Source organism: Rattus norvegicus, chromosome 8 (assembly GCF_036323735.1).
Source record: "Rattus norvegicus strain BN/NHsdMcwi chromosome 8, GRCr8, whole genome shotgun sequence".
In the NCBI taxonomy this organism is placed as follows: domain Eukaryota; kingdom Metazoa; phylum Chordata; class Mammalia; order Rodentia; family Muridae; genus Rattus; species Rattus norvegicus.
This window is the reverse complement of record NC_086026.1, coordinates 53306001-53327941: the sequence shown is the minus strand read 5'-3', so window position 1 is coordinate 53327941 and position 21941 is coordinate 53306001. Positions and strand designations below refer to the sequence as shown.

The 21941-nt window shown below is 51.6% G+C and overlaps 1 protein-coding gene across 8 annotated transcripts in view; it reads right to left on the bottom strand.

The window, feature by feature from the left end:
• The window catches only part of Usp2 (ubiquitin specific peptidase 2), a 28537-nt gene extending 8859 nt beyond the window's left edge, over positions 1–19678 (bottom strand). Inside the window, exons 1-2 of one of the 8 annotated variants that reach the window (XM_039080702.2) lie at positions 19437–19677; positions 10424–11277 (exon numbers count right to left, since the gene is read on the bottom strand). In XM_039080702.2, coding sequence (XP_038936630.1) covers positions 10424–11236 — 813 coding nt within the window. In that variant the 5' untranslated portion in view covers positions 11237–11277; positions 19437–19677. Of the gene's footprint in view, positions 1–329; positions 1052–1484; positions 1912–10423; positions 11278–13953; positions 17555–18442; positions 19065–19432 lie in introns of those variants that run through there. The other 7 variants (XM_039080703.2, XM_039080704.2, NM_053774.3 and 4 more) reach the window with 7 other exon arrangements.
• Positions 19679–21941: the final 2263 nt, after the last annotated feature.

Sequence of the window (21941 nt, the reverse complement as noted above, 5' to 3'; positions counted from 1 at the left end):
CTTAGACATGGGGTCTCACCATACATCCCTGGCTAGCCTCAAAGTCACTATGTAGACCAGATGCCCTACCTCCCAAGGGATGAGATTATAGGCATTCAGCACCATGCCCGACCCTACTTCTCACCACCTTAGTTAGTGCTCTATGTAGGAGGTGGGGGTTTGCGGGGCTTGGGGGTGGGAGTGAGTGGGGGGAGCCGGGCTGCTTTAAAGGCCAGGCCAAATCTTCACCATGAATAGGAAATCAGGAGCTCCAGGGAAAGTCAGCACTTTCCATTCCAGAGAACAAAATGTCCCAGGAGTGACCTTTCTCACAGGGCAAACAATCCTACCTCTGGGCTGGCAGGGAAAGAGAGGCTAGGATTGAAAAGGTGGGCCAGGAACCCTGCACAGCCAGCCGCTCGCTCACAATGCCAGCTGTTTGGCTGGGACTCACGGGCAGAGGTGAGAAAGTTTGGACCTGGCGCTGCCTTACACCTAGCCATCAGCAAACCTAGCTTTGACTCAGTAGCAAGCACTGTTCTAGAGAGCAGATGCCACCTCCATAGCACTCCTCTGCCAGGGCAGGAGCGGGGGCTCAAGCAGCCTGCCACTGGATAATGTGGGTGGGCATCTGTGCATGGGCCTGTAAGAAAGGTGGGCTGAGATTGTGACTTCACACTGGAGACCCCAGCTGAGAGGCATTCTTGCTTTATCTGCATGGTAAGGGTCAGCCATGTGTCCTGGCGGCAAGCAAGGAGCCCGGTGTAGCCCTGGCACGGGGCAGGGCACGCACTGCCAACATGGGAGCTGGTGCCTGTTACATAAGACCTGTCAAGCTCAGGCCCCTTCTCTTTCCCAAAGGGACAGTGCCCAGCCTTAGCTCCAGAGCTACTCAGGGAGCCGCTTCAATCAAGGAATCCACTGCCCACTCTACACAGCTGAAGAGGACCAGGAAGAGAAGGGCTCATTCTCTCACCTGTCTACAACCTCTGCCCTTCACAGGGTCAAAGTGCTCTGGCAACTGACCCCTGGGAAACAACCCATTTGGGAACAGAGAAAGGGAGGCACCCTTTGATCCACCTTCCTTGTAGTTTGGTCTTGAGTCACCGCCCCACCCCCGCGCGCGCAACCCCCTCCCAAGTCCAGTGTGTTGCCCATTCCCTCTAGTCACACACCAGCCCTAGTCAAGGTTACTCTAGCCTGCACCTGTCTTGATATAGGTGACTGGGATTAAGAGGCCAAGAGCCACCAGGTGCCCGGGTCATCCAAGGAAGCGGGTGAGGAGGCCTTAGGGGCTTGGATATCAACAGGGGAGGGGTCTGCAACAAGCCTGCGATCTCTAGGGAAGGGGGCATCCCTTGCCCGGAGACTCTTGGAAAAGAGGGGAAAAAGCTGGCAAGGAACATCCCGAGGCTCAGAGACTCATGTTAGACTGGGGTTGATCCCGGGAGCAAGCAGGACCCCAGACCTTCAGCATGGGAGGTCCTAGAAAAGGGCCCGCGTACCTTGGCTTTGTTGAGCAGAAGCCCCACGAAGGTGGAGAGCAGCAGGGACGGGGACAGAGGGGAGCGCGGCCGCAGCTCCTTGGCGAGAGCGGGAAAGGGGGCGGCGGGGGGCTCTTCGGGCAGGGTCACGGTGTAGGAGGTACGCATGCTGCGGAGCGGGCGGTGGGCTATGCCCCAAACCCAACGCTGCTGGTCAAGGGGTTACGGGGAGTCCCCGCGCCTTGCTACAACCGTGACACCGAAGCCGGCGGAGATCCCACAGGACCCCGTCGGCGACGTGGGGCAGTAACCGCTACTGAGGGGCCCAGCGCGCGCTCCTCCGCCTCAACCTCCCCACCGCGCGCAGCCAACCGACCGGGCCCGGCGCTCGCGCTCCGGCGGACTGGCTGACCCGCCGAGCTTCCAGCTTTGCGACGTCAGCGCGGGGGAGGGGCGGGGCCGGACCGGGACCACGCCCCGCCCCGCCTTCGCCCCGCCCCGGGAGCCGGCACGCGGACGCCGGCGAGGTCTTTGGGCCCGCCCAAAGCCGATGACCCTGGGGCCACAGAGACGCGGGAACCCTACTGGGGCAAAGTGAGGACGTGGTTTTACTGGCCGGCCCGGGGATTGAACTCCACAATCTTTGGGGTTATTGGGAGACTCCCCACTTAAGAACAAGCGTCAGTCAGCCTGGGGTGCCTCTGCCAGGGCAGCAGGCAATTGTGAACTTGGAGTTGTGGACCCTTTTGAGACCCTAGGGGCAGCTAATTATTTTTCAGGGCAAAATGCACAAGCTCACACACTTTCATCTAGTATGCGGGGAACCCCTGACTTCGTGACGGTCTGCAGGGGTCGAGGAGCCCTGGCTAGAAAAGATTTCTAACCGCTGCCGGGGCTAAGTTCCACTCTACCTCTAGACCTGGCCTAACCCATTATCAAGAGAGGCGGTGCTCATTTTATCAGGTACAATAGGTCACTGACCCTTTTGGCTCCAGAAAAGAACCATTTCTGGGTCCTCCTAACCAATTACCCAAATCCATCTCGTCTAGAATCTTAAATTTAACTTTTTATAAAGAGGATGGGAGGAAGACACTCGTCTTGTACATTGGGGGTGGTCTTGTGTGTGTTTGGTCTCTGGCCCCTACGTGGGCAATGATTAAAGGCAGGGGGTCTAGGGAGGGGGGTTTGTTTTTGATGCTCCGCCCCCTCACCTAACAGGGAAGCGCAGGAATCTGCGGAGAGAAAGTATCTTGTTTGGAGCTTGCAGGCTATTTTTAGCCAGTATTTTTAGCGTTTAAAAATACTCGGAGAGGCAGCAGTGTGCGCTGTTACTCATCTGTGGGCTGCTTCTGTTCCTCCTGGCATGCTCATCCCCTCATGCACACGCGTACCGCACACACGACCACAGCCACATGGGCATTGCGTCCGAGATACATGTGTGGGTTGTACCCTAGGCCGCCCACAAAATAGGCATTTGGTGCAAATAGGTGAGAGTACGGATAGTCTCTCACCATTACGTCCTCAGCAGTGGTGGCAGGAGGAGGAGGGAGCAGGAGCCACTGGGCAATGAGTGCTGTCGCGGTTGGAGGCATGATCTTCAGACTTTGACCCAACCTGGACCCTGGACACACTGCAACAGCTCTTTTCTCCAAGCTTCCGTGTTTGCAGCAACACCCTTTTCCAGGGGGCAGGTCCCACACTCGGTGCATCAATGCTTGCTCGCATTTGATCACAGCACTGCTGTGAGATAACCGGAACATCTTGCACGTGGTCCAGGAGGCTGTGAAGCTGTCTATCCATATAGCCTCTTTCCATTATCACTCCCTTTGTGTTTCTCTGATCCCTGCCACCAGCTACCTTGCTCCTGTTCTGCTCTTAAGAAATAGGACTAGAGCTGGACAGACAGCACAGTAGACAAACATGCTTGCCTCCAAGACTGACTACCTGAGTTTGATCCCCACAACTCACATGGTTAAAGAAGAGACCCTGTTCGCACAAGTTGTCCTCTGACCTCTACATTTGCAAAGTAAAATAAATGCAATAATTTTATTTTAAGACAGGGTCTAACTATGTATCCCTGACTGGTCAGGAGCTTGCTATGTAGCTTCATGAAGATTCCCCTGCTTTTGCCCCCTAAATGCTGGGATTTAACAACAGAAGTAGGTTGCTGCTGGTGGTGGCAGCACATAGGCACACAAGCCTTTAATCCAGCACTCAGGAGGCAGAGGCAGATGGATCTCTGAATACAAGGGCAGCCTGGTCTAAAGATAGAGTTTCAGGACAGCCGAGCTACACAGAGAAATTCTGTCTTGACCAACCAACCAACCAACCAACTGGAAACAAAAACAAAAGAGAAAGAAAGAAAACAGACCTACCTGAGCATATTACCCTAGCATTCAGAAGGCTGAGGCAGTAGGATTGCTAGTTTGAGGCGAGCCTGGACTGCACAGTAAGACCCTGTCTTAACTCTTTTTCTCTAGCAGCTGGTGCTCATACCCCTGTAAATGACCTCTTATCCATGTTCCTGTAAGTGGCTCTAAGGAAACGCAGAGTCCCCAAAAGGGGGTGGGGGTAGAAGAAGGATTGCTTGGAAAAGGAAGGGAAGCAGCAGAAGTGAAAGCCAGATGAAAGAGGGTGGTGGGGAGACCTGGGGGGGTATCATCAAAAAACATTAGATGCATGTGTGAGGATGTCATAATGAACCCATTATTGTATATACTTTCACATGCTAACAGAAAACATGTGAGGGCTGTTGAGGTGGCTCATCTGGCACTAACGATCTGAGTTTGAACCCTGGGTTGCAACAGGTTGAAGGAGAGGAATGAATCTGGCAAGTTATTTGCCATGTGCTGAGGCAAGGGTGTGCCCGCACGCAATGAGTAAATGAATATAATAAGACATGCATGCTAGATGCAGTCCAGTTGGTAGAGTGTTTACCTAGCATGCACAAAGCCCTAGATTCATTCCCTAGCATTGCGTAGACTTACATATATGTAATCCTGTGAGATAAGAAGCTCAAGGTCATCCTTCACACACACACACACACACACACACACACACACACACACACACACACACACACACGCGCGCGCGCGCGCGCGCAGTCCCTTGAAAGACCAAGCACTGGGATATGGGCTTTATATAGGCTATAGGCTGGTTAGTTTCCATAAGTACCCCCATGAAACTTTAACTGTTACTTCCCATTTATAGGTGAAGGACTTTATGTGCCAGTGGGGTCAGTGTTCTGTCAGGACCTCAAAACTAATAAATGACTATCTAGGGCAGACCCAGACTTGTCTTATAGCCAAACTCACACTTTTAAAACAGGTACTAAGAAATTCTAGGATGTTCCTCCTTTTTTTTTGTCTACTTTTAAATTCTATTCAAAACTCGGGTTTTGACAGATGTGGCGCACACCTATAACCCTAGCGTTTGAGTGGCAGGGGTAGGAGGACTGTAAATTTGAAGCCAGGCTGGATTATGAAATAAGACCCGGTCTTAAAAGACACATAGACCTGAGCAGATGGAAGCCCCCGGGGGGCTCGATCCCTTGGACCATAAAAGCCAGACCGAATCAACTTCTGCTCATGATGGGGGAGGGGGCACAGTTCAGTGGAAGAGTTAAGCCTTGAACTTGATCCCCGGAGCTACAACAAACAAAACAACTCTACCCTTCTATAAAGCCTTCCCTAATTAACTCCACCCAGTTCCAAACACCCATTACTTCATCCCCTCAATTTGCACGCTGTTAATTTATCCCAATATATGTATCTTTGTTTTATAGCTGTAAAACTTGCAAACGGTCTGGGATGCTGTGTGGCTTGCCTTGGTTCCTCCAGCACCCTGACTCTCCTCCAGGGCAGGGCTGGAGGTTCCTTAAGGAGGGCTTAGTGAAGAGGGCCAGACCAAGCTCTGCTGGGAATCCTGCAAGCTGCAGTTGTCCTCAAGGGGAAGGGGTGTGTCTGGTCTTACATGCCAAGCAAGTGTAGTGTACTGTGGGTGGGGGTTGCTGGCCAAGAGATGCTCACCTATTGGAGCATGACCTCTGCTCCCACGACTTAGACTTAATTACATGTGCACTCCCATCTTGGTGCTGTGCCAGCATGCTCTCCCTCTTTCCTGGGATGCAGGAGGTTGCCGGGGAGGTGTGGGTGTTTCTGGTAGCGGGGAGGGACAGATGGGGAAAGCTGCTGCATGGGTGTATTTTGAGAAATCTAGGGTGAGTGCAACAGATTCGCACAGCGTCCAGTCTTGTCCAGCAGGTCCTACTGCTGCTAAACGAAGCCAGGGAAGACCCATGGCTTATTCCTCAACTAGGCAAACTCCTGTGAGACCTGCTCTCTTCACAGCCATATCCTAAAGTAGGCTCCATAAAAAGGAGTCTGACCCCCTTGGGGTCTGAATCTGGCTAAGGTTCCATGACTTAAGTCTGAAATATACAGAGCCATATGGGTTAGGTTGAATCCTGCAGCCCAAAGCCACTATTTCTCTGAGCTATTTCCTGCCTCTGGTGTAGGGCAGGTCACTTTCTCTACCTCAGTGGGGGCTCGAACTACAAGATCAGGGACTGAAACTATTCTCCTGTTCTCAGATCCCAGTAGGCAGCTTTGTCCAGGGTTTGGTGATACTGCTTGGGTTCAGGAAGATGTCTCAGGGCCAGTGGTCCAGATCCTAGCAAGTGTCTATCTCCTGGCTTAATTGAGACCTGAAAAGGCAGGGGCTCTGAGTTTGGGGAAAGCTTTCGTGGGCTTCTAGCCCACGGTATCCTTTGCAGAGGAGAGTCGGTTTACCCTTCCCCCATCAGCGGTAGGAAACTATTTCCTTGTAGGAATTAGACCCCCACAGGTCAAATGTTCTGTGCTCTTTCAAGCCCCAGGAAATCTGGCCTGAACCAGCCTTATTCTAGAAGCCCACACACTTCCTTCTATTGCTTATAGCTCTGTCTCGGGTGCTAGTTTTATGTATCCATTGAGGTAAGAGGGGACGAGGGACCACGTGTGCAGCGCCGAGCTCTGAACATGATGTTTGTTTCTGAGGCTGATGGTCAGTGGAGCGGGTCCCCCAGGGGCAGGGAACATTTTGCTAGGCTTGGATTAACTTGTGTTGCTTTGCCCCACCCCAGCACTATATTAACTTAAAGTGACATCCTGGAGTGTGTGTGTGTGTGTGTGTGTGTGTGTGTGTGTGTGTCGGGGGGGTGGCTGAAGGGAAGAGAGGATAGATGGAGGGTTCTGGAAATCAATTGAAAAGTGGAGCTGGAAAGTCATGACAAGGACAGCTGCCAGGTCCCTCCCTGCCCAGGCGAGTCTTCGAGTGATGGAGAAATTAGCACTACGGTGATTCTGATAATCATGCCCAAATCCTCTGCTCTTCCTCCTTGATAACTAGGTCTTGTTCTGGTCATGGGGACTCACTTTATGTTTCTTCTGAGTGCCTTTTGCACAGGCTGAAACCCTCAGGAAGTTTGGTTTCCTTGGAGTGGTTGAGCCTGGCTGGGGTAGGCCAGGTAAGGATGGGCCCCAGGGTGTCAGGTTGTCAATATGGACAAGTAAGACAGGAGAGGTGCAGTCCAGTGAGGCTGAGTCAACAGAATGAGAAGGCAGGGAACAGGAGAGGAACGTCCGCTTTTTGTCCTGGAGTTCTTGGGCCCTCTCTGCCATCCTCCACTTGTTCAAGTCCAGAGTCCCACCCGAGAGGAGGATCACAGGACTCTGGCTTATATAATCTCCCTGTCACTGAACAGCTGGGACCCAAGGCTTCAGAACATGAGTCAGCAACCCCATCGGCAGACGGGACCCAGAGACTCACATTCCATCACTTCTAGAAACAGTTCCCCACCCCGAGCAGAGAGGAAGGGCGCATAAGATCCTGTGTGTCAGAGAGAACAGCCTCAGCCAGACCTGGTGCCTCAGTCCCTGCCTCCGTGTGGAAGAGGCAGGTTCCTAGCCTGCTGACTATGCTCGGAAGGGCCCTGGGCCAACCCGTGGCTCTTCTTGGGGAGAGGAGGCGAGGCCTGGGAGGGGCAAGTGCAAGGCCTGAGGCCAGAAGGCAGTGTGCCAGGGCTGGCCGGGGAGCAGCTGGGGGGGTGGATCACAGGAGGATTAGGAAGGATTGTAGGGTTAAAACACGGGCCTGGCAGTGCTCAGTGGGAACAGCTTGTCCTTCCATAGGCCCCAGGAACAGAAGAGGTGGGGCGGATGGGGGGGGGGCTGACTGGGTTGGTGCTCTCTGGCTCTAGGCTCTCTGTGGGCTGAGCCACCTGCAATGCTCAGTGGGACAGTGACAATCCTTGGTGGTGGCTGGCTCACCACCCTGCATTTTCAGTGACAGTGGAGTCTCAGGGGGAGACCCTCAGAGACCCGGGGCTGGGTTGCATCCTCACTCACTGGCATGTTGGTGGTGCCTCCATTACTCATGCTCAGTGGAGCCTGTGAAGCGAGCTCCAAGCTCAGGTTGGCCGTTACTGTTTTATTGGCTGGAGATGACTCCACCTCCGTGGCTTGGTTTGGGCCTCGTGGCAACGCTGTGAGGTGGGCAGGGCAGGTGCCATCGTTCGCGTTTATAGAGGAGGAAATCCGTCTGAGCTGATAGGTATCCAAAGTTAAAGGGTCAGACCGTGCCTCTCAGAGGTCACGGGCAGCCTCTCTCAGCCCCAGATGACCTCTCCCTTCCCTACCGCTGGAGGAGGCACAAGCACCCAGGCCTGCCTCCTACTGTAGTCATATAAACATGGATTTCCTGAAGTGAACTGAAGGCAGGACTGGCTTGCACTTCTCTTGTGTCCTAAAGCCAGGAGCAAAGATGGCGGACCTTTATTGAGCACCTACTATGCGTCAGGCTCTTTCACAGTAATTTATGACGCAGAAACTATGAGCTCCTTTCATTTTACAGAAGAGCAAACAGACTTAGGAGTGAAGGAAACCTCCAGAGAAAGCCACACTCCTCAGTGCATGAGTGGTACAGAGAGTGCAGAGCTAGAAAACAGAGCACCGAGAGAAGAAGCCACGCTGTTTTTTTTTTTGAAAGAAGCCATCCTGGGAGAACAGAGCTTACTGAGAAGCTTGTGACGGGGCAGGTTTCAAGGCACCAAAAAAGTTGCTCTCACTTCCTTAGGATACAATCAGCCCCAGGAAGTGAGCATCAAGAGGGCTGAGGTGAGGTGACGGTCTTAGGGTGGTGAGACCACAGAGCTCGCTCCTGATTGGTGGTATTGTACTGAGCAGAGCTCAGGATGAAATCCTAGCTTGGCTTTAGGGCACTCTTGACCACCTAACAGTGCTGTGCCTTGCTAGGTGGGAGGGATGCGGGTTCCGGTGACTGAGTTTGCTTGAGGTTCTTTCTGAAAACAACTCTTTTTGGCCCTGGGCTGGGGTAGGGCCAGGTGTCCAAGGAGAAAGGATGGGAAAGGGGACAGCAGGCTCCAGGAAGAGTCGTAAATAGTAGGCTTTGAGGAAGATGACAGATAAGAGCAGATCCAGTGGGAGTCTGGAGTGTATGTTGCCTTTGGCCCAGAAGGCTTCAGCCTTGGCTTAGACAACCTGAAAGGCTTCTAACAGGGCCAATTTTAAGGCACTGTCCTGGGAGCATTGGCTTCAGAGGGCCGAACTCTTAAGCCCATAGATGATTCGCCTGCGGACCCCACACACAAGCATGCCTATATGAGGAGAGTTCCTTTCTTCTGAGCAAAGGAAGAAGTCAGCAGAGGCTCCCTCCACCAAGAGGAGCCTTTCCCTTGCCCATCACCTCCGTGAACAACACTGGACATGTTCTGAATGGACTCTACAGCGTCCCAGGCTTGTAGCCAACCCTGACGGCTAGAGTCTGAATGTCCTGTGAGACATAGTTTTTGTATCTTCCATGGTACTTCCCAGGTGGCCCAGCAAAGCCAAAACACTTTAAGTAATACAATCAAAGCTGTCCCAAGGCCCTTCGTCATGACACACTTTAGCCTATGACCCAGCTATAGTCCCTAGTCCCGAACAAGCTCTCTAAAGCACTATCTCTTGCTGTGGCATACATAGCTCTCCATTACAAAGGACATATGCTCTATAAGGAGGGGTACATAAAGAAACAGACAACACAGCACTCTTACCACATGCTTGCCTACCCATGCGTTCTGCTGCCCATCAATCCACCACCCCCACCCCCATCTATTCACCCATCCATCCATCCATCCATCCATGCAATCAGCAGGTCAGCTGAGCTCCGAGTTGCCAGAGGCACACGGGAGGGAGGTAGAGATACGATCATTTTAAATCTCGGAGAGCTCGCCACCTATTGGACACACCAATAACTACAGGAGAGGAGGAAAGTAGTCACTGCCCGAAGGGAGGCGTGTTCAGGGATTAGATGTGAGGGAGACCATGCCAGCCCTTGGTTAATCTCCAGCAGAGCCTCTCCCCTTATTCCAGTCCAGGCAGGCTGGAGCACCGAGGTATTAGATCATCCCTATCTCTAGACAAAAGACTCTACGCTATTTTCTCCAAAGATACAACCCTACTATCCGGATACCCTGACTCAAAGCCTGCTGGCATCAGGGGAAGAGCCTTGCTACTACTAATATCTCATGCCTGGACAGGAAGAGAATCATCCAGAGCAGGAATGGGGGTGGGAGGATGTCTCTCTTCACACAGGAAACATGCTGATCACTTCTACTATGACATCCAGCCCTGGCTGGACCAGAGCCCACAGAGCACAGAATGAGAAGAACAAAGTAGAGGGGTGCCTGGACATTCTAGAGCATCTTTGGACCATTCCCAAGTGTGTAGGTCTTTGAAGCATGGGACAGCCCTTCCCCATGGCTCTGTGTCATGGGGCCACCAAGTCATGCTTGATCATCATGGAGGACCTCCACTGCTTGTCCACCACCAATCATCAGTCAGATTGGGAGTTCTGTTCCTAACCTGGCTCTTTTTAACTGTCTTCCCAGCCCCTCACCGGATCCCCAAGAGTAAACTCACCATGGTGTCTCGCCCTGGAGAAGTGGAGCGGCTGGGCCCAGAAGCCTGGCCCTTGTTCTTCTCCCACAGTGTGTAGCGGCCACTTGGTCGGTAGGTGGGACTGAGGACTTCGGGGACTCGGGAGGGAGGGGCCTGTGTGAGCACCTGTGGTGCACTGCCCTTGCGGCCATAGTTCTCCAGATAGTCTGTTAGGTACTCAGAACGGCTGGCTGCTTGGTAGAGGCCCTGCAGGGCACAGAGCTCCTTACGTGTGCGGGCCAGCATGGGGCTGCGACCCAGGTTTCCGGGGTCTATCCTAAAGCCATCTGAGGCCCGGTAGCCATCTGAAGTCCTGTAGCTATCTGAGGTCCGGAGGCTGGAGAAATCCCGGGCCAGGTCTGATTGGCTGTTCGATTTCTTCTGGCCCAGGGTCACGCCCTGGTCTCTGGCATTCATGGGCAGGTAGCTGAGGGAGTTGCTGGTCACTCCATAAGGAAATCCACTGCCTCCGTTGAGTCCACTGCCTGAGGGCCTTTCATTGCCACGGGTCTGGCTCTCAGACCGCTTACTACCCCCAGTGATGTCAGATCTCAGCAGGGGGCGGCCCCTGTCACAGTCCAGGATGGAGGAGGGGCCGTAGGTGCGGGGCCGTGGGAGGAAGCTGGTGGGGGAGACCGGCTTGAAACCAAGTTTTTCCTTCTCCAGGAAGGAGGCGGCCAGGTTGGCCCCATAGGAAGAAGGGGTGTAGGTGCCATAGCCCGATTTGGCATAAGGGGCATCTGTGTAGCGGGACGATTCTGTATAGCGCTTCAGGGTGGAGGAGAGCTGGGACATCCTTCAGGGTGGTACTCAGTGGGTACTGGGAGCCTCATGGGCTGAAAGACAAGGAAAGCAGCTGTCAAAGAGCCCTGCAAGGTAGCAGGCCCACTCTGTGATTGTTTTTTTTATGCCAGGTGGGCCAGGACCTTAGGCTCAACAGGGGCCACTTGGGGCCTGTCTGTAACAGGCTGGCCAGCTTCAGAGAAACAAGCATGCAAAAAGGTCTGTCCATGGGCTTGGTGTACCTATCCGTGTACCCACAAGAAAAAAAAATTAGCCAAAGGCCCAGCCTCTCCTGTTTCCCAGCCCTCTGTGTCAGAGTCTCCAGCTGAATCCCATGTGGGTCTTTTCGTAAGTCTTGGCAGGAACTTTAGAGTTGGCAAGGGCTGGGGGGTAGGGGAGAGGAATCCCACCACCCTCAGTGCATAGACTGGGGGACAGTGAGCATTTCTGAGTTATAAATGCTCCCCTACCTTTGGCAAGCAATACTACCTTCAGGTATAAAAGACTCCCCCTTCCCCGCGGAGATGTCTGGAAGACTGAAGAAAAAGACGTCTCAGGAAAGAAAGGAAGTGGAGGTGGGAGGTGGGAGGGATTGTCTGGCAGAGGGGGCTGGACCTTGGACTCCAGTCCTTCCTTGTATTATTCTTGGACACAGGTACCTGCTGCTCTTTCACAAAGGGGACCACACCAGGGATAGGTAGAACCTATCTATTCTCTTCTGGGGTTTGGCCTTGTCTGTTTCGGGACTAATGTAGGTGACAAACTGATCCTGGAGTTACTTGACTTGTGTGAGTGGCGCCCCCTAGAGTCAAGATCCCGTACTGCAGACATTCCCAGACTTCAGGTTTTTGTAGATTAATCACGGAAAGTGTGGAGGTTGAACAGCTCTAGAGGCCGTGTATTTTTAAACCCATTGTACAGATACGAGCAGTGATGCTTGCTTGCCCAAGTTCACATGCTACAGAGAGTCAGGATTGGAACCCAGGACATGGCCCAGCAGCCTTTCCCATCAGCCCTGCTTTTACCTCATCTGGAGACTCCTAGAACCCCTCCACCATGTGGCAAGAGGGGAGAAGGTGCTTTGGAGAAAGAGGCTTGGAGGACCAGACTCCTTTCTTCAGGGACCCTTAAATAGAGGGCAGGCCTCAGGGTGGTGTTGGGGGAAGCGAACACACACGCACACACCCGACACACATATGAAAGTCAGAGGATAACTGGTAGGAGTCAGCTTCTCTTTCCACCATGCATGTTGTTTGGGGGTTTGTCTGTTGGTTGTCAGGTTTGGTGGCAAGGGCCTTTACTTGCTGAGCTATCTCACTGGCCCCAGGGCTGGTTTTGACTCCCCCTGTGTCAGACTCGTGGAGCAAAGTTACACTAGTTGTCAAACCTCTTCAAGCCCCGACTTCCTCCCGTGTAAAAGAGCATAATAACGATCAGGATTCCTATCTTGCAGGGTTGCTGTGAGGACCGAGAGATAATAACACGGGAAAGCACTTAACAATGACTGGCTATTATCTTCTCCCCAGCTAGCCCAGCTCCTCCCTTTGTAAGCTATAATAATGGCAGGGCTGGCCATCCCCTGGCCTGGCCGGCTCAACCTCAGCCCAGGCGCCAGGCTCCCCCTGCCACCCCCAGTGAGTTAAGTGGGTAGTGGGTAGACATCTAGCCATTCAGCAGACACTGGCTCAAGCAGCCCACAGCTTGTCCAGGCCAGCAGCCACACTCACTAGGGCAGGGAGGAGTTGGTGCCAAGCCCCAAATGCCGAGAGCTTGGCAGAAGGTTGTAGAAACTCAAGCCACTGAAGGCTGGGGATAGAGGCAGAGGTGGAAGGTGAGGAGGTGGCCGCGGAACAGAGTTCCTTAACTGTGCCAGAGACCTCTGGTAATTTTCAGTCCTGGTTGTCACCAGAAAGACTGTCCATCTGACTGTCTTCCTTGCCTGGCTCAGGGGACCCCAACACCCTGTGCATGGACACTTTCTTGTCCACTACACTCCCTCCTCCCATGGAACTTCCAGTCTGCTCTGGGAGATGGTAACTGGGTGAGAGTCTGAAGGACTGATAAGGGGAAATCACTGGGGTGTATGTGGGGGGCGGGACAGAGGCCTAGGGGTGGGGGCAGGGGACCTGTCCAGTTCTGTTCCATGTTGGAGAACTCCATCAATAATGCAAAGTCAAAGAGACTCCAGGCTTTGGGAGCTGGGCTCTGGGACACCCCACAGCCAATCAGATTGGCCCCCACCCTCCCTGTATGAGCTCATGGCTCCGCCCCACAGCTCTCCCTCCCTTCTCCCAGACTGAGGCTCCAAGCGAATTGGTATGCTGTGGGCACTGCCTCAAGCCTGTGACCTCTCTTAGCCCGGAGTATGACGCACAAGTGCTCAGGCCAAACAAGATACAGCCACAGGGACAGACAGCGCTGGCATTTTTAAGACCTGAACCTGAAGCCCCATCTTCTAGCTCATAGAACCCTGGGGAGAGCTCCCCAATCCCAGCTCTCTTGTCTGCTCCAATCTGGCAGGCAACCACCAGTTGCTCTATCACAGTCCCCTGGAAACTGTCAGTTCTAATGCCTACCTCACAGCTCCCAGGGTAGGAGAGGGTTTCTTTCTGGAGCCAGAACCTTGCACACATCTCTCCCCTCTACTAAGCAATACTTTTGTTGGACAAAAGTTCCAGCACCTCACAGGTGAGAAGACAGTTTACTACATTAGTATTTCTTGGCTTTACCTGGTCCTGCTGTCCCTGGAGGCTACTGAATGCACCATGGGCGGGAGCTTCAGTTGGGGAATCTGCCTATGGCCTTGCTGCGCAAGACGGGCAGCACTCTCATGGCTTTGAGTCTCCCTGTTGCCACAGGAACGCCTGGGACTGAATGGCTCTTTCATGGGGCAGTGGGAGGCCAGCCTATTGGCTGGGATTCCCCACACTCCTCCCTGTCCAGTGTGGGGCCCCTGCTGCCTGGCTTCTCTCATTGTTTTTCCAGAACTGGCAAGTTCAGGCATGTGGCTGCTGGCTGCACCTCCCCAGGGGCCTGCCACCTTGGACAACGGTGGCGGTGGTGGTGGTAGTTCCTACTCTTGCCTTTTTTTTTTTTTTTTTTAACAGAGATTTTGATGTCTCCCTTCTCTCTGAGAGTCTCCATCGCTTTGCAAAGTTTCCCCACAGAAACTGGCATGGTGGCATCATTTTGCACAGATGCACTTGGCTTCCTCTTGGGACAACGGAGCCATGCAGCTAAGGCTCCCAGCCAACTGGTCCCACACACCTACAGACCAGGCATAGAACTCACTGAGGACCTTGAATGCAGCTTTTGACTTTGTCTGCCAGATAGCCTCATCCTGTATGTACTTGGTCCTCCCTAGCCTTCCTGGCAGTGTCCTTAAGTGTAGAGGTCCTGAAAATCTCAAGGCAGACGAAAGCTTGAACTTTTTTAGATGCATACATTCTCAGGTTTAAGAAACATAATTGCAAAGGCTATATTGTTTGCGTTAAATGAAAACGAAAAAAAATTCGTATTTTTAAATGTACAAGAAATTTAAATAGTGCCTTGTTTTGCTTTTGTTTTTGTTTTTTTGGACGAGTCTAGGCTGACCTCAAAGTCTCTGTCTTGTCTCATATCCCAAGAGCTGGGATTGTTAAGTATGAGCCCCTAAGAGTGAAACTTAAGTAAAGTTTTATTGTCCATATTTCAGATCTTTTTTTTTTTTTTTTGGGTTCTTTTTTTCGGAGCTGGGGACCGAACCCAGGGCCTTGCGCTTCCTAGGTAAGCGCTCTACCACTGAGCTAAATCCCCAGCCCCCGATATTTCAGATCTTAACATTTAAAGATGCACCGACTAGGGCTCTAGCACACTAACTCAGTTCCCCCGGCAGCTTTAAGCGGTCATGCTATCAATGCGTCTATTTGTGGGTAAGGAAACAGTTCTTTTTTTTTTTTTTTTTTTTTTTTTCCGGAGCTGGGGACTGAACCCAGGGCCTTGTGCTTGCTAGGCAAGCGCTCTACCACTGAGCCAAATCCCCAACCCGAATCAGTTCTTTCTGCAAGTCATGTGGACCCTCTCCCGCTGTCAGGCTGCTGCAGTTGTCTCTGCTGGGTGGGAACTGAGCTCTGTTCACTGCAGCTACCCTGAAGCCATCCATCCCCTGTCCTGAAAGCAGGGCCATGGGCCTGTGAAGTCAAAGGAGGACCCCTCCAGGATGCCCACGCCTATTTATCCCGCTAGGAGAGAAGGCTGCTTGCGGGAGCAGCCCCTGGATTTTCCACTGTAAGTGAATGAAAATGAAGCCTGGTGTAACCTGAGCTGCAGCACAATACTGATCGAGGGAGAGATGGTGATCGAGGCCTCTATTTCATCCTCTCTGCCAAGCCCTGTGTGTCCCCTGGTACTGGCATCTACCCCAGCACAGGCTTCTGGGCCCCAGCTTGGTGGCAGACATATCCCTGAGCCTCCTTCCCACGGCTGCAGTTTAGCCCACTCCCCAAAGTACCCACACTAGGTGAGTCAGGGGTTGAAACGAACCCTGTTCCCTTGAGGCAACCAACCACCTGGCATCAAGTCACTGTCATCAGTCACTGTCATTTCCTGTAGCTCACGTGAAGGGCTCCCTAACCTGCCCAGCTGGAGGAGGGACTTAAGCCTCAAGAATCCCAGACACTCCTGGCCCTGGAGGCAGAGGACTGGTGATACACCACCTCTTAGCAGATTCATGCCCCTTTCTGTCCCGATGGGCTCATCTTTCTGAGGCATAGGCCTAGCCACATCTGTGGCTTTGTCACTGCCCTCACTTACGTCCTCTACCCTACAAGACACTTCATGGACACACCTAAAACACCACTAAGTCCCTTTCTTCCTACCCAGATGTTCAGGGCAGGTCAGCAGGGAGACCCAGTCAGTCTCACTAGGTGCTCGGGAACCTCCGCAGTAGTGACCTCAGAGCTTCCCAAAGCTGCCTGCTAATTGTATCAGAATGTGCTGACTGAGGACTAAGAGGGGGATAGACACCCTGTCACACCTATGACCCTTCCTCCTTGCTGCTTGGATCCCTTGCTAGACTCTCTGGCCACAAGTGTCCACCCTGACAGAGTGGAGAAAATGGCAAGAGCTGTACATTTACATTATACCATCGGCTCCTCTCAGGCCTCTTGAGCCCTGAGCCTGACCCTCTGACCTGTTGCTAGCACTGCTCTCTATCAGATGCTTGCAGCAACCCACCTACTTTTATCACAGAATCCTCTCGCTTTGGGGAGGGGAGGTCCTGTAAAGGAATTTGTGCAGGTCTCCATTTCTCTTGCACTTTGGAGGTGCCCAGAACTTGGGGAGGGGATGGGAGTTGAAGAGGTAAAGTGAAGAGATCAGAGATGAGAGAGATCAGGACAAGTATCCTGGCTTGTGGAGAGGTGGGTGGGCCTAGGGGGGGATCACACAGGGTGTTTTTCGATTTGGGGTTGGGATGGATAGATATCTCTACAAGTCCAAGAAAAGGCAAAGAAACAGGCTTCCTAGAAGCAGAAGGTATCTTGTGATTTTCTTCTTCACCCCCTTTGCTCAAGTACCCCTCCTAGTGCTCCCTGCCCTGGAGAGAGTCTCACCCCCCCACCTTTAGGGCTTCAGTTGTCCTCTGTCCCCATATCTTGAGGAGCATTTGGGTTTGGTTACAACGCTCACCAAGTCCAGCGGGCAGCCTCTCAAATGCTCTCCCGAACTCAATGAGGCTTTACTTAGCCATACTTGAAGCTCTGACACCAAAGAGAGGGCTACTGACCTGTGTCCGGGGGCACTGGATGGGATCTGGGGGCTTCTTTCCTCGCAGGGAAAAGACGGCTGTTGTAGAGTCTAGAAGCTGGAGTCTGACTGGGGCTGGGTAATCCGGAGCTCAGGTTACGCTAGCTAGATATATATAGTATCTTATCTGACCTCGCCGAGATGGCAACTCACTTGCATTCCAGGCCCCAGGAGAATTAAAGGGGCAGTGACAAGCCCACCTTCCACCCAATGCCTAGTGACTGGGTGGAAGCAGAGAATGAGCCAGAATCCTGGGAATACTTGGAAATAACAGGAAGGATCAGGGGTCAGAGCAGAGGGCTGGGGATGAGTCTGAGTCCCAGACATGGAGAAGGTGGATTCTCTAGTGCTGTCCGTCACAAGTTGAGCGAACACGAAGAGGCCAAACTGCTAACCCAGCTGCTGGTGTTTTAAGATAGGGAGGACCGGGGTTGGGGATTTAGCTCAGTGGTAGAGCGCTTGCCTAGCAAGCTCAAGGCCCTGGGTTCGGTCCCCAGCTCTGAAAAAAAAAAAAAAAAAAAAAAAAAAAAAGAAAAGGAAAAAAAAGATAGGGAGGACCTAGCTCCTCTCTGGACACGGGCAGAGAAGAGTGGCTGGGACCAGCCCTTGGTTTTCAGTCCACTACTGTTTTTACAGTGGACTTCTAGGTCTAGGCCTGAATTCTTATTCTTTCCCTTCATGGATCTAAGATAACTTCTGAGGATACTTAAGTCTCTGAATCTTAGCTATGTAGTTTGTAAAACTGAATCATAGAGCTAGTATGGTGGCGCATGCCTTTTATCCCCAGCACTTGGGAGACAGAAGCAGGCAGATCTCTGAGTTCAAGGACAGCCTGGTCTACAAAGCAGACAGCCAGGGCAACACAATGAAACTCTGTCTCAAAACCAAACCAAACCAAACCAAACCAAACCAAACCAAAGGAAACCAAAAAAACCCAACCAAACAAATGCACACAAAGGAGAAACTCAAAGGAACAAATAAACAAAAACCATGAATAATAAGGTGTGATTACATCTCACAAGGATAAGGATAAAACAATAGTTTTAAGCTTCCTCAAACAGAGCCAGGGTTCAATAACGCCAGGCTTATTGGCCATGTCCATTCATCTATTCATTACTAATGGCAGTTGTAGCAGACAACCCTTAATAGAAGATAAAGGCTTTGGGCTACCCCCCGGGATTGCGACACCAGACACCAGCCCTGTGGTTTTCTGAACTAGTCCACATCTCCCAAATGGAAAAGTCAGACAGATTTTGCCACTTTCCCAAGGCGACAGGCCACACTCCTTTCCCCTTTGTTCAGAAAAAAAAATTATATATATATATATATATATATATATATATATATATATATATATATATATATATAAATCAAGTGTGGCTTCTCTGGGCTGCCAGGAGAATGCTTGGCTCCAGAGGGGCAGTTCCAGTCTACCTGTTGGAGGGCTCAGGCTTCCGGGGTATCAAGGGCAGGCTGGCCAGGGTCATGACAGGAGGGCCTCTCTGGCCTCGGTGCACCTGTCTGCTCCCAAGATGATTTCTTCTGTTTCTTGATGGCTCTCCCTGGAGACTGGAAGGCCCCGGGGCTGGTGCCTCCACCCTGTCTCAGCACACGGTACTGACTCAGACTGGGTCCTGGTGATGCACTTTAGAGGACGCCCTCATTCCAATCCTCATTCCAGAGCAGCATGCATCTACAGCATCAAAGAGTAGGGGACACCCCCACCCCAGCTCTTCCACCAGTTCTCCATGCCTCTTGTTTTGTGGTTGGGAAGCCCTACTAGGATCTTCAACTCTATTCTCAAAAGCTCTGGAGTTAAGAGCTAGGAGCTCTCTCTCCTCAGAAGAGCTAGAAGCAGTTGACCAGGACTCCTCTTGGTAAGTTGCATTTCAGAGAATATTGCATGGCTGTTTTTGCTTTGGGATTGGTGAGAATTTCAAAGTTGCCTCTTTCTGATTTGGGATTGGTGGAAAAATTTTCCCTTCCGCTTAACTGCTGGCTTCCCCCTAACCCCCTTCCCCCGCCTTGGAAAACTGACCAAGAGACAGCCCCAGGAGGTTTAACAACAGGGAGGGTGGTAGCTGCCCACACACGTGGGGAGAGGGGATGTCAGGGTCCAGACGTCATTCTCAGGCCACACAACACACAGGGCGGGGAGACCTGTACCCGCGGTTACAGTGTTTCCTCAGAACACACTGATCAGCACACAGATGGCTCTTCCTGGCACTCGGAGCTGTCAGCTGGCAGCCCCTCTCACACACTGGCACCCTCGGCTGGAGTTACCCCCTCCGCACAGCTGGCCCTCGTCCTACATTCCTCATGTCCAGACTGCCCAAGATGTCTTTGATACCCTACTTTCCGAGTCTCAAAGCTGGTACTGACCCTGGCTTTTCCCTTCCCCGACCTGCGACAGGTGGCACGTACCTGCCTCTTCTCGGAGGATGGACGAGTCGAACCGGGCACAAGCATGGAGCTGCGGATGAGTCCTGGCTGGTACTGGCGCGGCGCAGCGAGCAGTGGCTGACGCAGAGGGCTCCCTGGCCTCGCTCGGTGCCTGCCCGCCTCTCCCCCACCTCCGCCGGGGGCCCAGAAAGGACCTCCCCGGGAAATCGGCGCCACCCAGCGGGCAGCAGCCTCATCGCGCCCGGGCTGGCCAAGCCACACCCCGCGTTTGCGTCACTGATATACGTCACGGCTATTGGCTTGTTCCTATTGTTGCATCAGTAGAGCCCCGCCCGGCGTGGATCTCCAAGACAACCGGGTATATACAGAGAACCACGTGGAGCAAAAGCACGCCTGTTTGGAGCCGGTGGCGCAAGGAAAGAAGTGGACTGGAATCTGATAGGTCCTGGCGCTGGAAATACTGAGACAGAGGGTCGCATCACGGGAAAAGGCAGCATATCAGTTTTCAGATTTTAGGGAAGGCTTAATGTTCCTCCACGTTTTCCTACCGGGCTGGGAATATTCTATTCCATAGACTCTTATTCTGCCTACCTTTTAATTTTATTTATTTATATTTAAGAATGCATTTATTTAAACGAACAGCCAAGTATATCTCTTAGCAATATTTAGAGAGCCCCATCAATCAGGTAAAGAAGATTATGTCCGTTCAACATGATAATATTACTATTCGAATGATCCATTCATGGGCTACTTATTAAGTATGTTACTAGACGTGTGATAAGTACTTTGCATATATTAGTTTTCTCATTTAAACTTCTTAATTGTCCTGTAAAAGAACCACTATTATAGTCATCTATTGCACAATGTAGCTGAGGCCTAGAGAGACCATGCTCAGGTAGTAAAAGTCAAGCGTCTTTTACATTTCTACCAATGCAGGTCATTTAGGTGACTACTGGGAGGCTCTTATCCCAAGAAAGGATAGAATTTTATCTAAGCCGTCAGGTTTAGAATAAAAAAGAAGGGGCAATTTGTGTTTTCATTTTAAGCAAATGACTTTATTTTTAATGAACTAATTATTGTGTGCAATGGTGCTTTGCTTGCATATATGCCTGCGTGAGGATGTTAGATGACCTGGAATTGAAGTTTCAAACAGTAGCGAGCTGCCATTTAGATGCTGGGAGTTGAACCTCAGTCCTTTAGGAAGAGCTGACAGTGCTCTTAACTGCAGAGGCATCTCTCCAGCCTGCAAACCTGACTTCTTCTTCTTTTTTTTTTTCTTTTTTTTTTTCTGGAGCTGGGGACCGAACCCAGGGCCTTGCGCTTCCTAGGCAAGCGCTCTACCACTGAGCTAAATCCCCAACCCCATCAGTCACTCTTTTAACAAAATAATTTATTTTTATTTTATGTGCATTGATATTTTGCCTGCATGTATGTCTGTGTGAAGGTGTCAGATGTTGGAGCTGCAGACAGTTGTGCAGACAGTTGTGAGCTGCCATGTGGTTGCTGGGAACCGAACCCAGGTCCTCTGGAAGAGCAGCCAGTGAGTGCCATCTCTTTAGCCTCTCTTCTTTATTTCCCCAAGACAAGGTTTTTCTATGTAGTCCAGGCTATCCTTGAACTCCCAGAGATCCACCTGCCTCTGCACCCACTCACATGGTCTGAGCTCCAAAAGTGCATGTGCACTCAAACACATAAACAAAAACCATAAAAACAAAATAAAACAAAGATGCAATGCTAACCCTGCTAGGTTTCCTTTAAAAAAAAAAAAAAAAAAGGCCGAGGCATATCTTGATATATTTCCTCCCCTCTTGATTATTTTTTAAAATTTTATTTAAAAAATTTTTTAAAAGGTTTAGTTTTATGTATATGAGTACTCTATCTACATATAGATTCCAGAAGAGGGTATCAGGTCCCACTACAGATGAGGTTGTTGGGAATTGAACTCAGAACTTCTGGAAAAGTAGCCAGTGCCCTTAACCACTGAGCCATCTCTCCAGCCTGCTCCCACTTGATTCTTTTTTTTTTTTTCTTTCCGAATTGATTCTTTTTTCTTTTTTCTTTTCTTTTCTTTTCTTTTCTTTTCTTTTCCAGAGCTGGGGACCAAACCCAGGGCCTTGCGCTTGCTAGGCAAGCGCTCTACCACTGAGCTAAATCCCCAACCCCTTCCCAATTGATTCTTATACCCCACCCTTCCTCCTCACTGATGAGGAAAACTGCCCAACCAAGTAGGCGGGTGTCAAGATAAGTCCCAAGACTTCAGTTTTGCCTGGATCATTAATTCTAAGCCCTTAGCTCCTCCCCCGCATTTCTCCACCAATATCACTATGTGTCCCCACTTTCTCCCCCAAACCCCTCTTCCTTCCCAGGTTACTTTTGGTCCTGGTGTTTCATCACAACAATATCAATCCTAACTAGGACACCCAGAAAAAAGATAAAACCATTAGAGTCATATAGGGGGCTTTATAGTCAGACCCTGCCTCCAGCCAGGCATGCACCTCCCTATGTCATGACCCTTAGATAAATCAGGGAT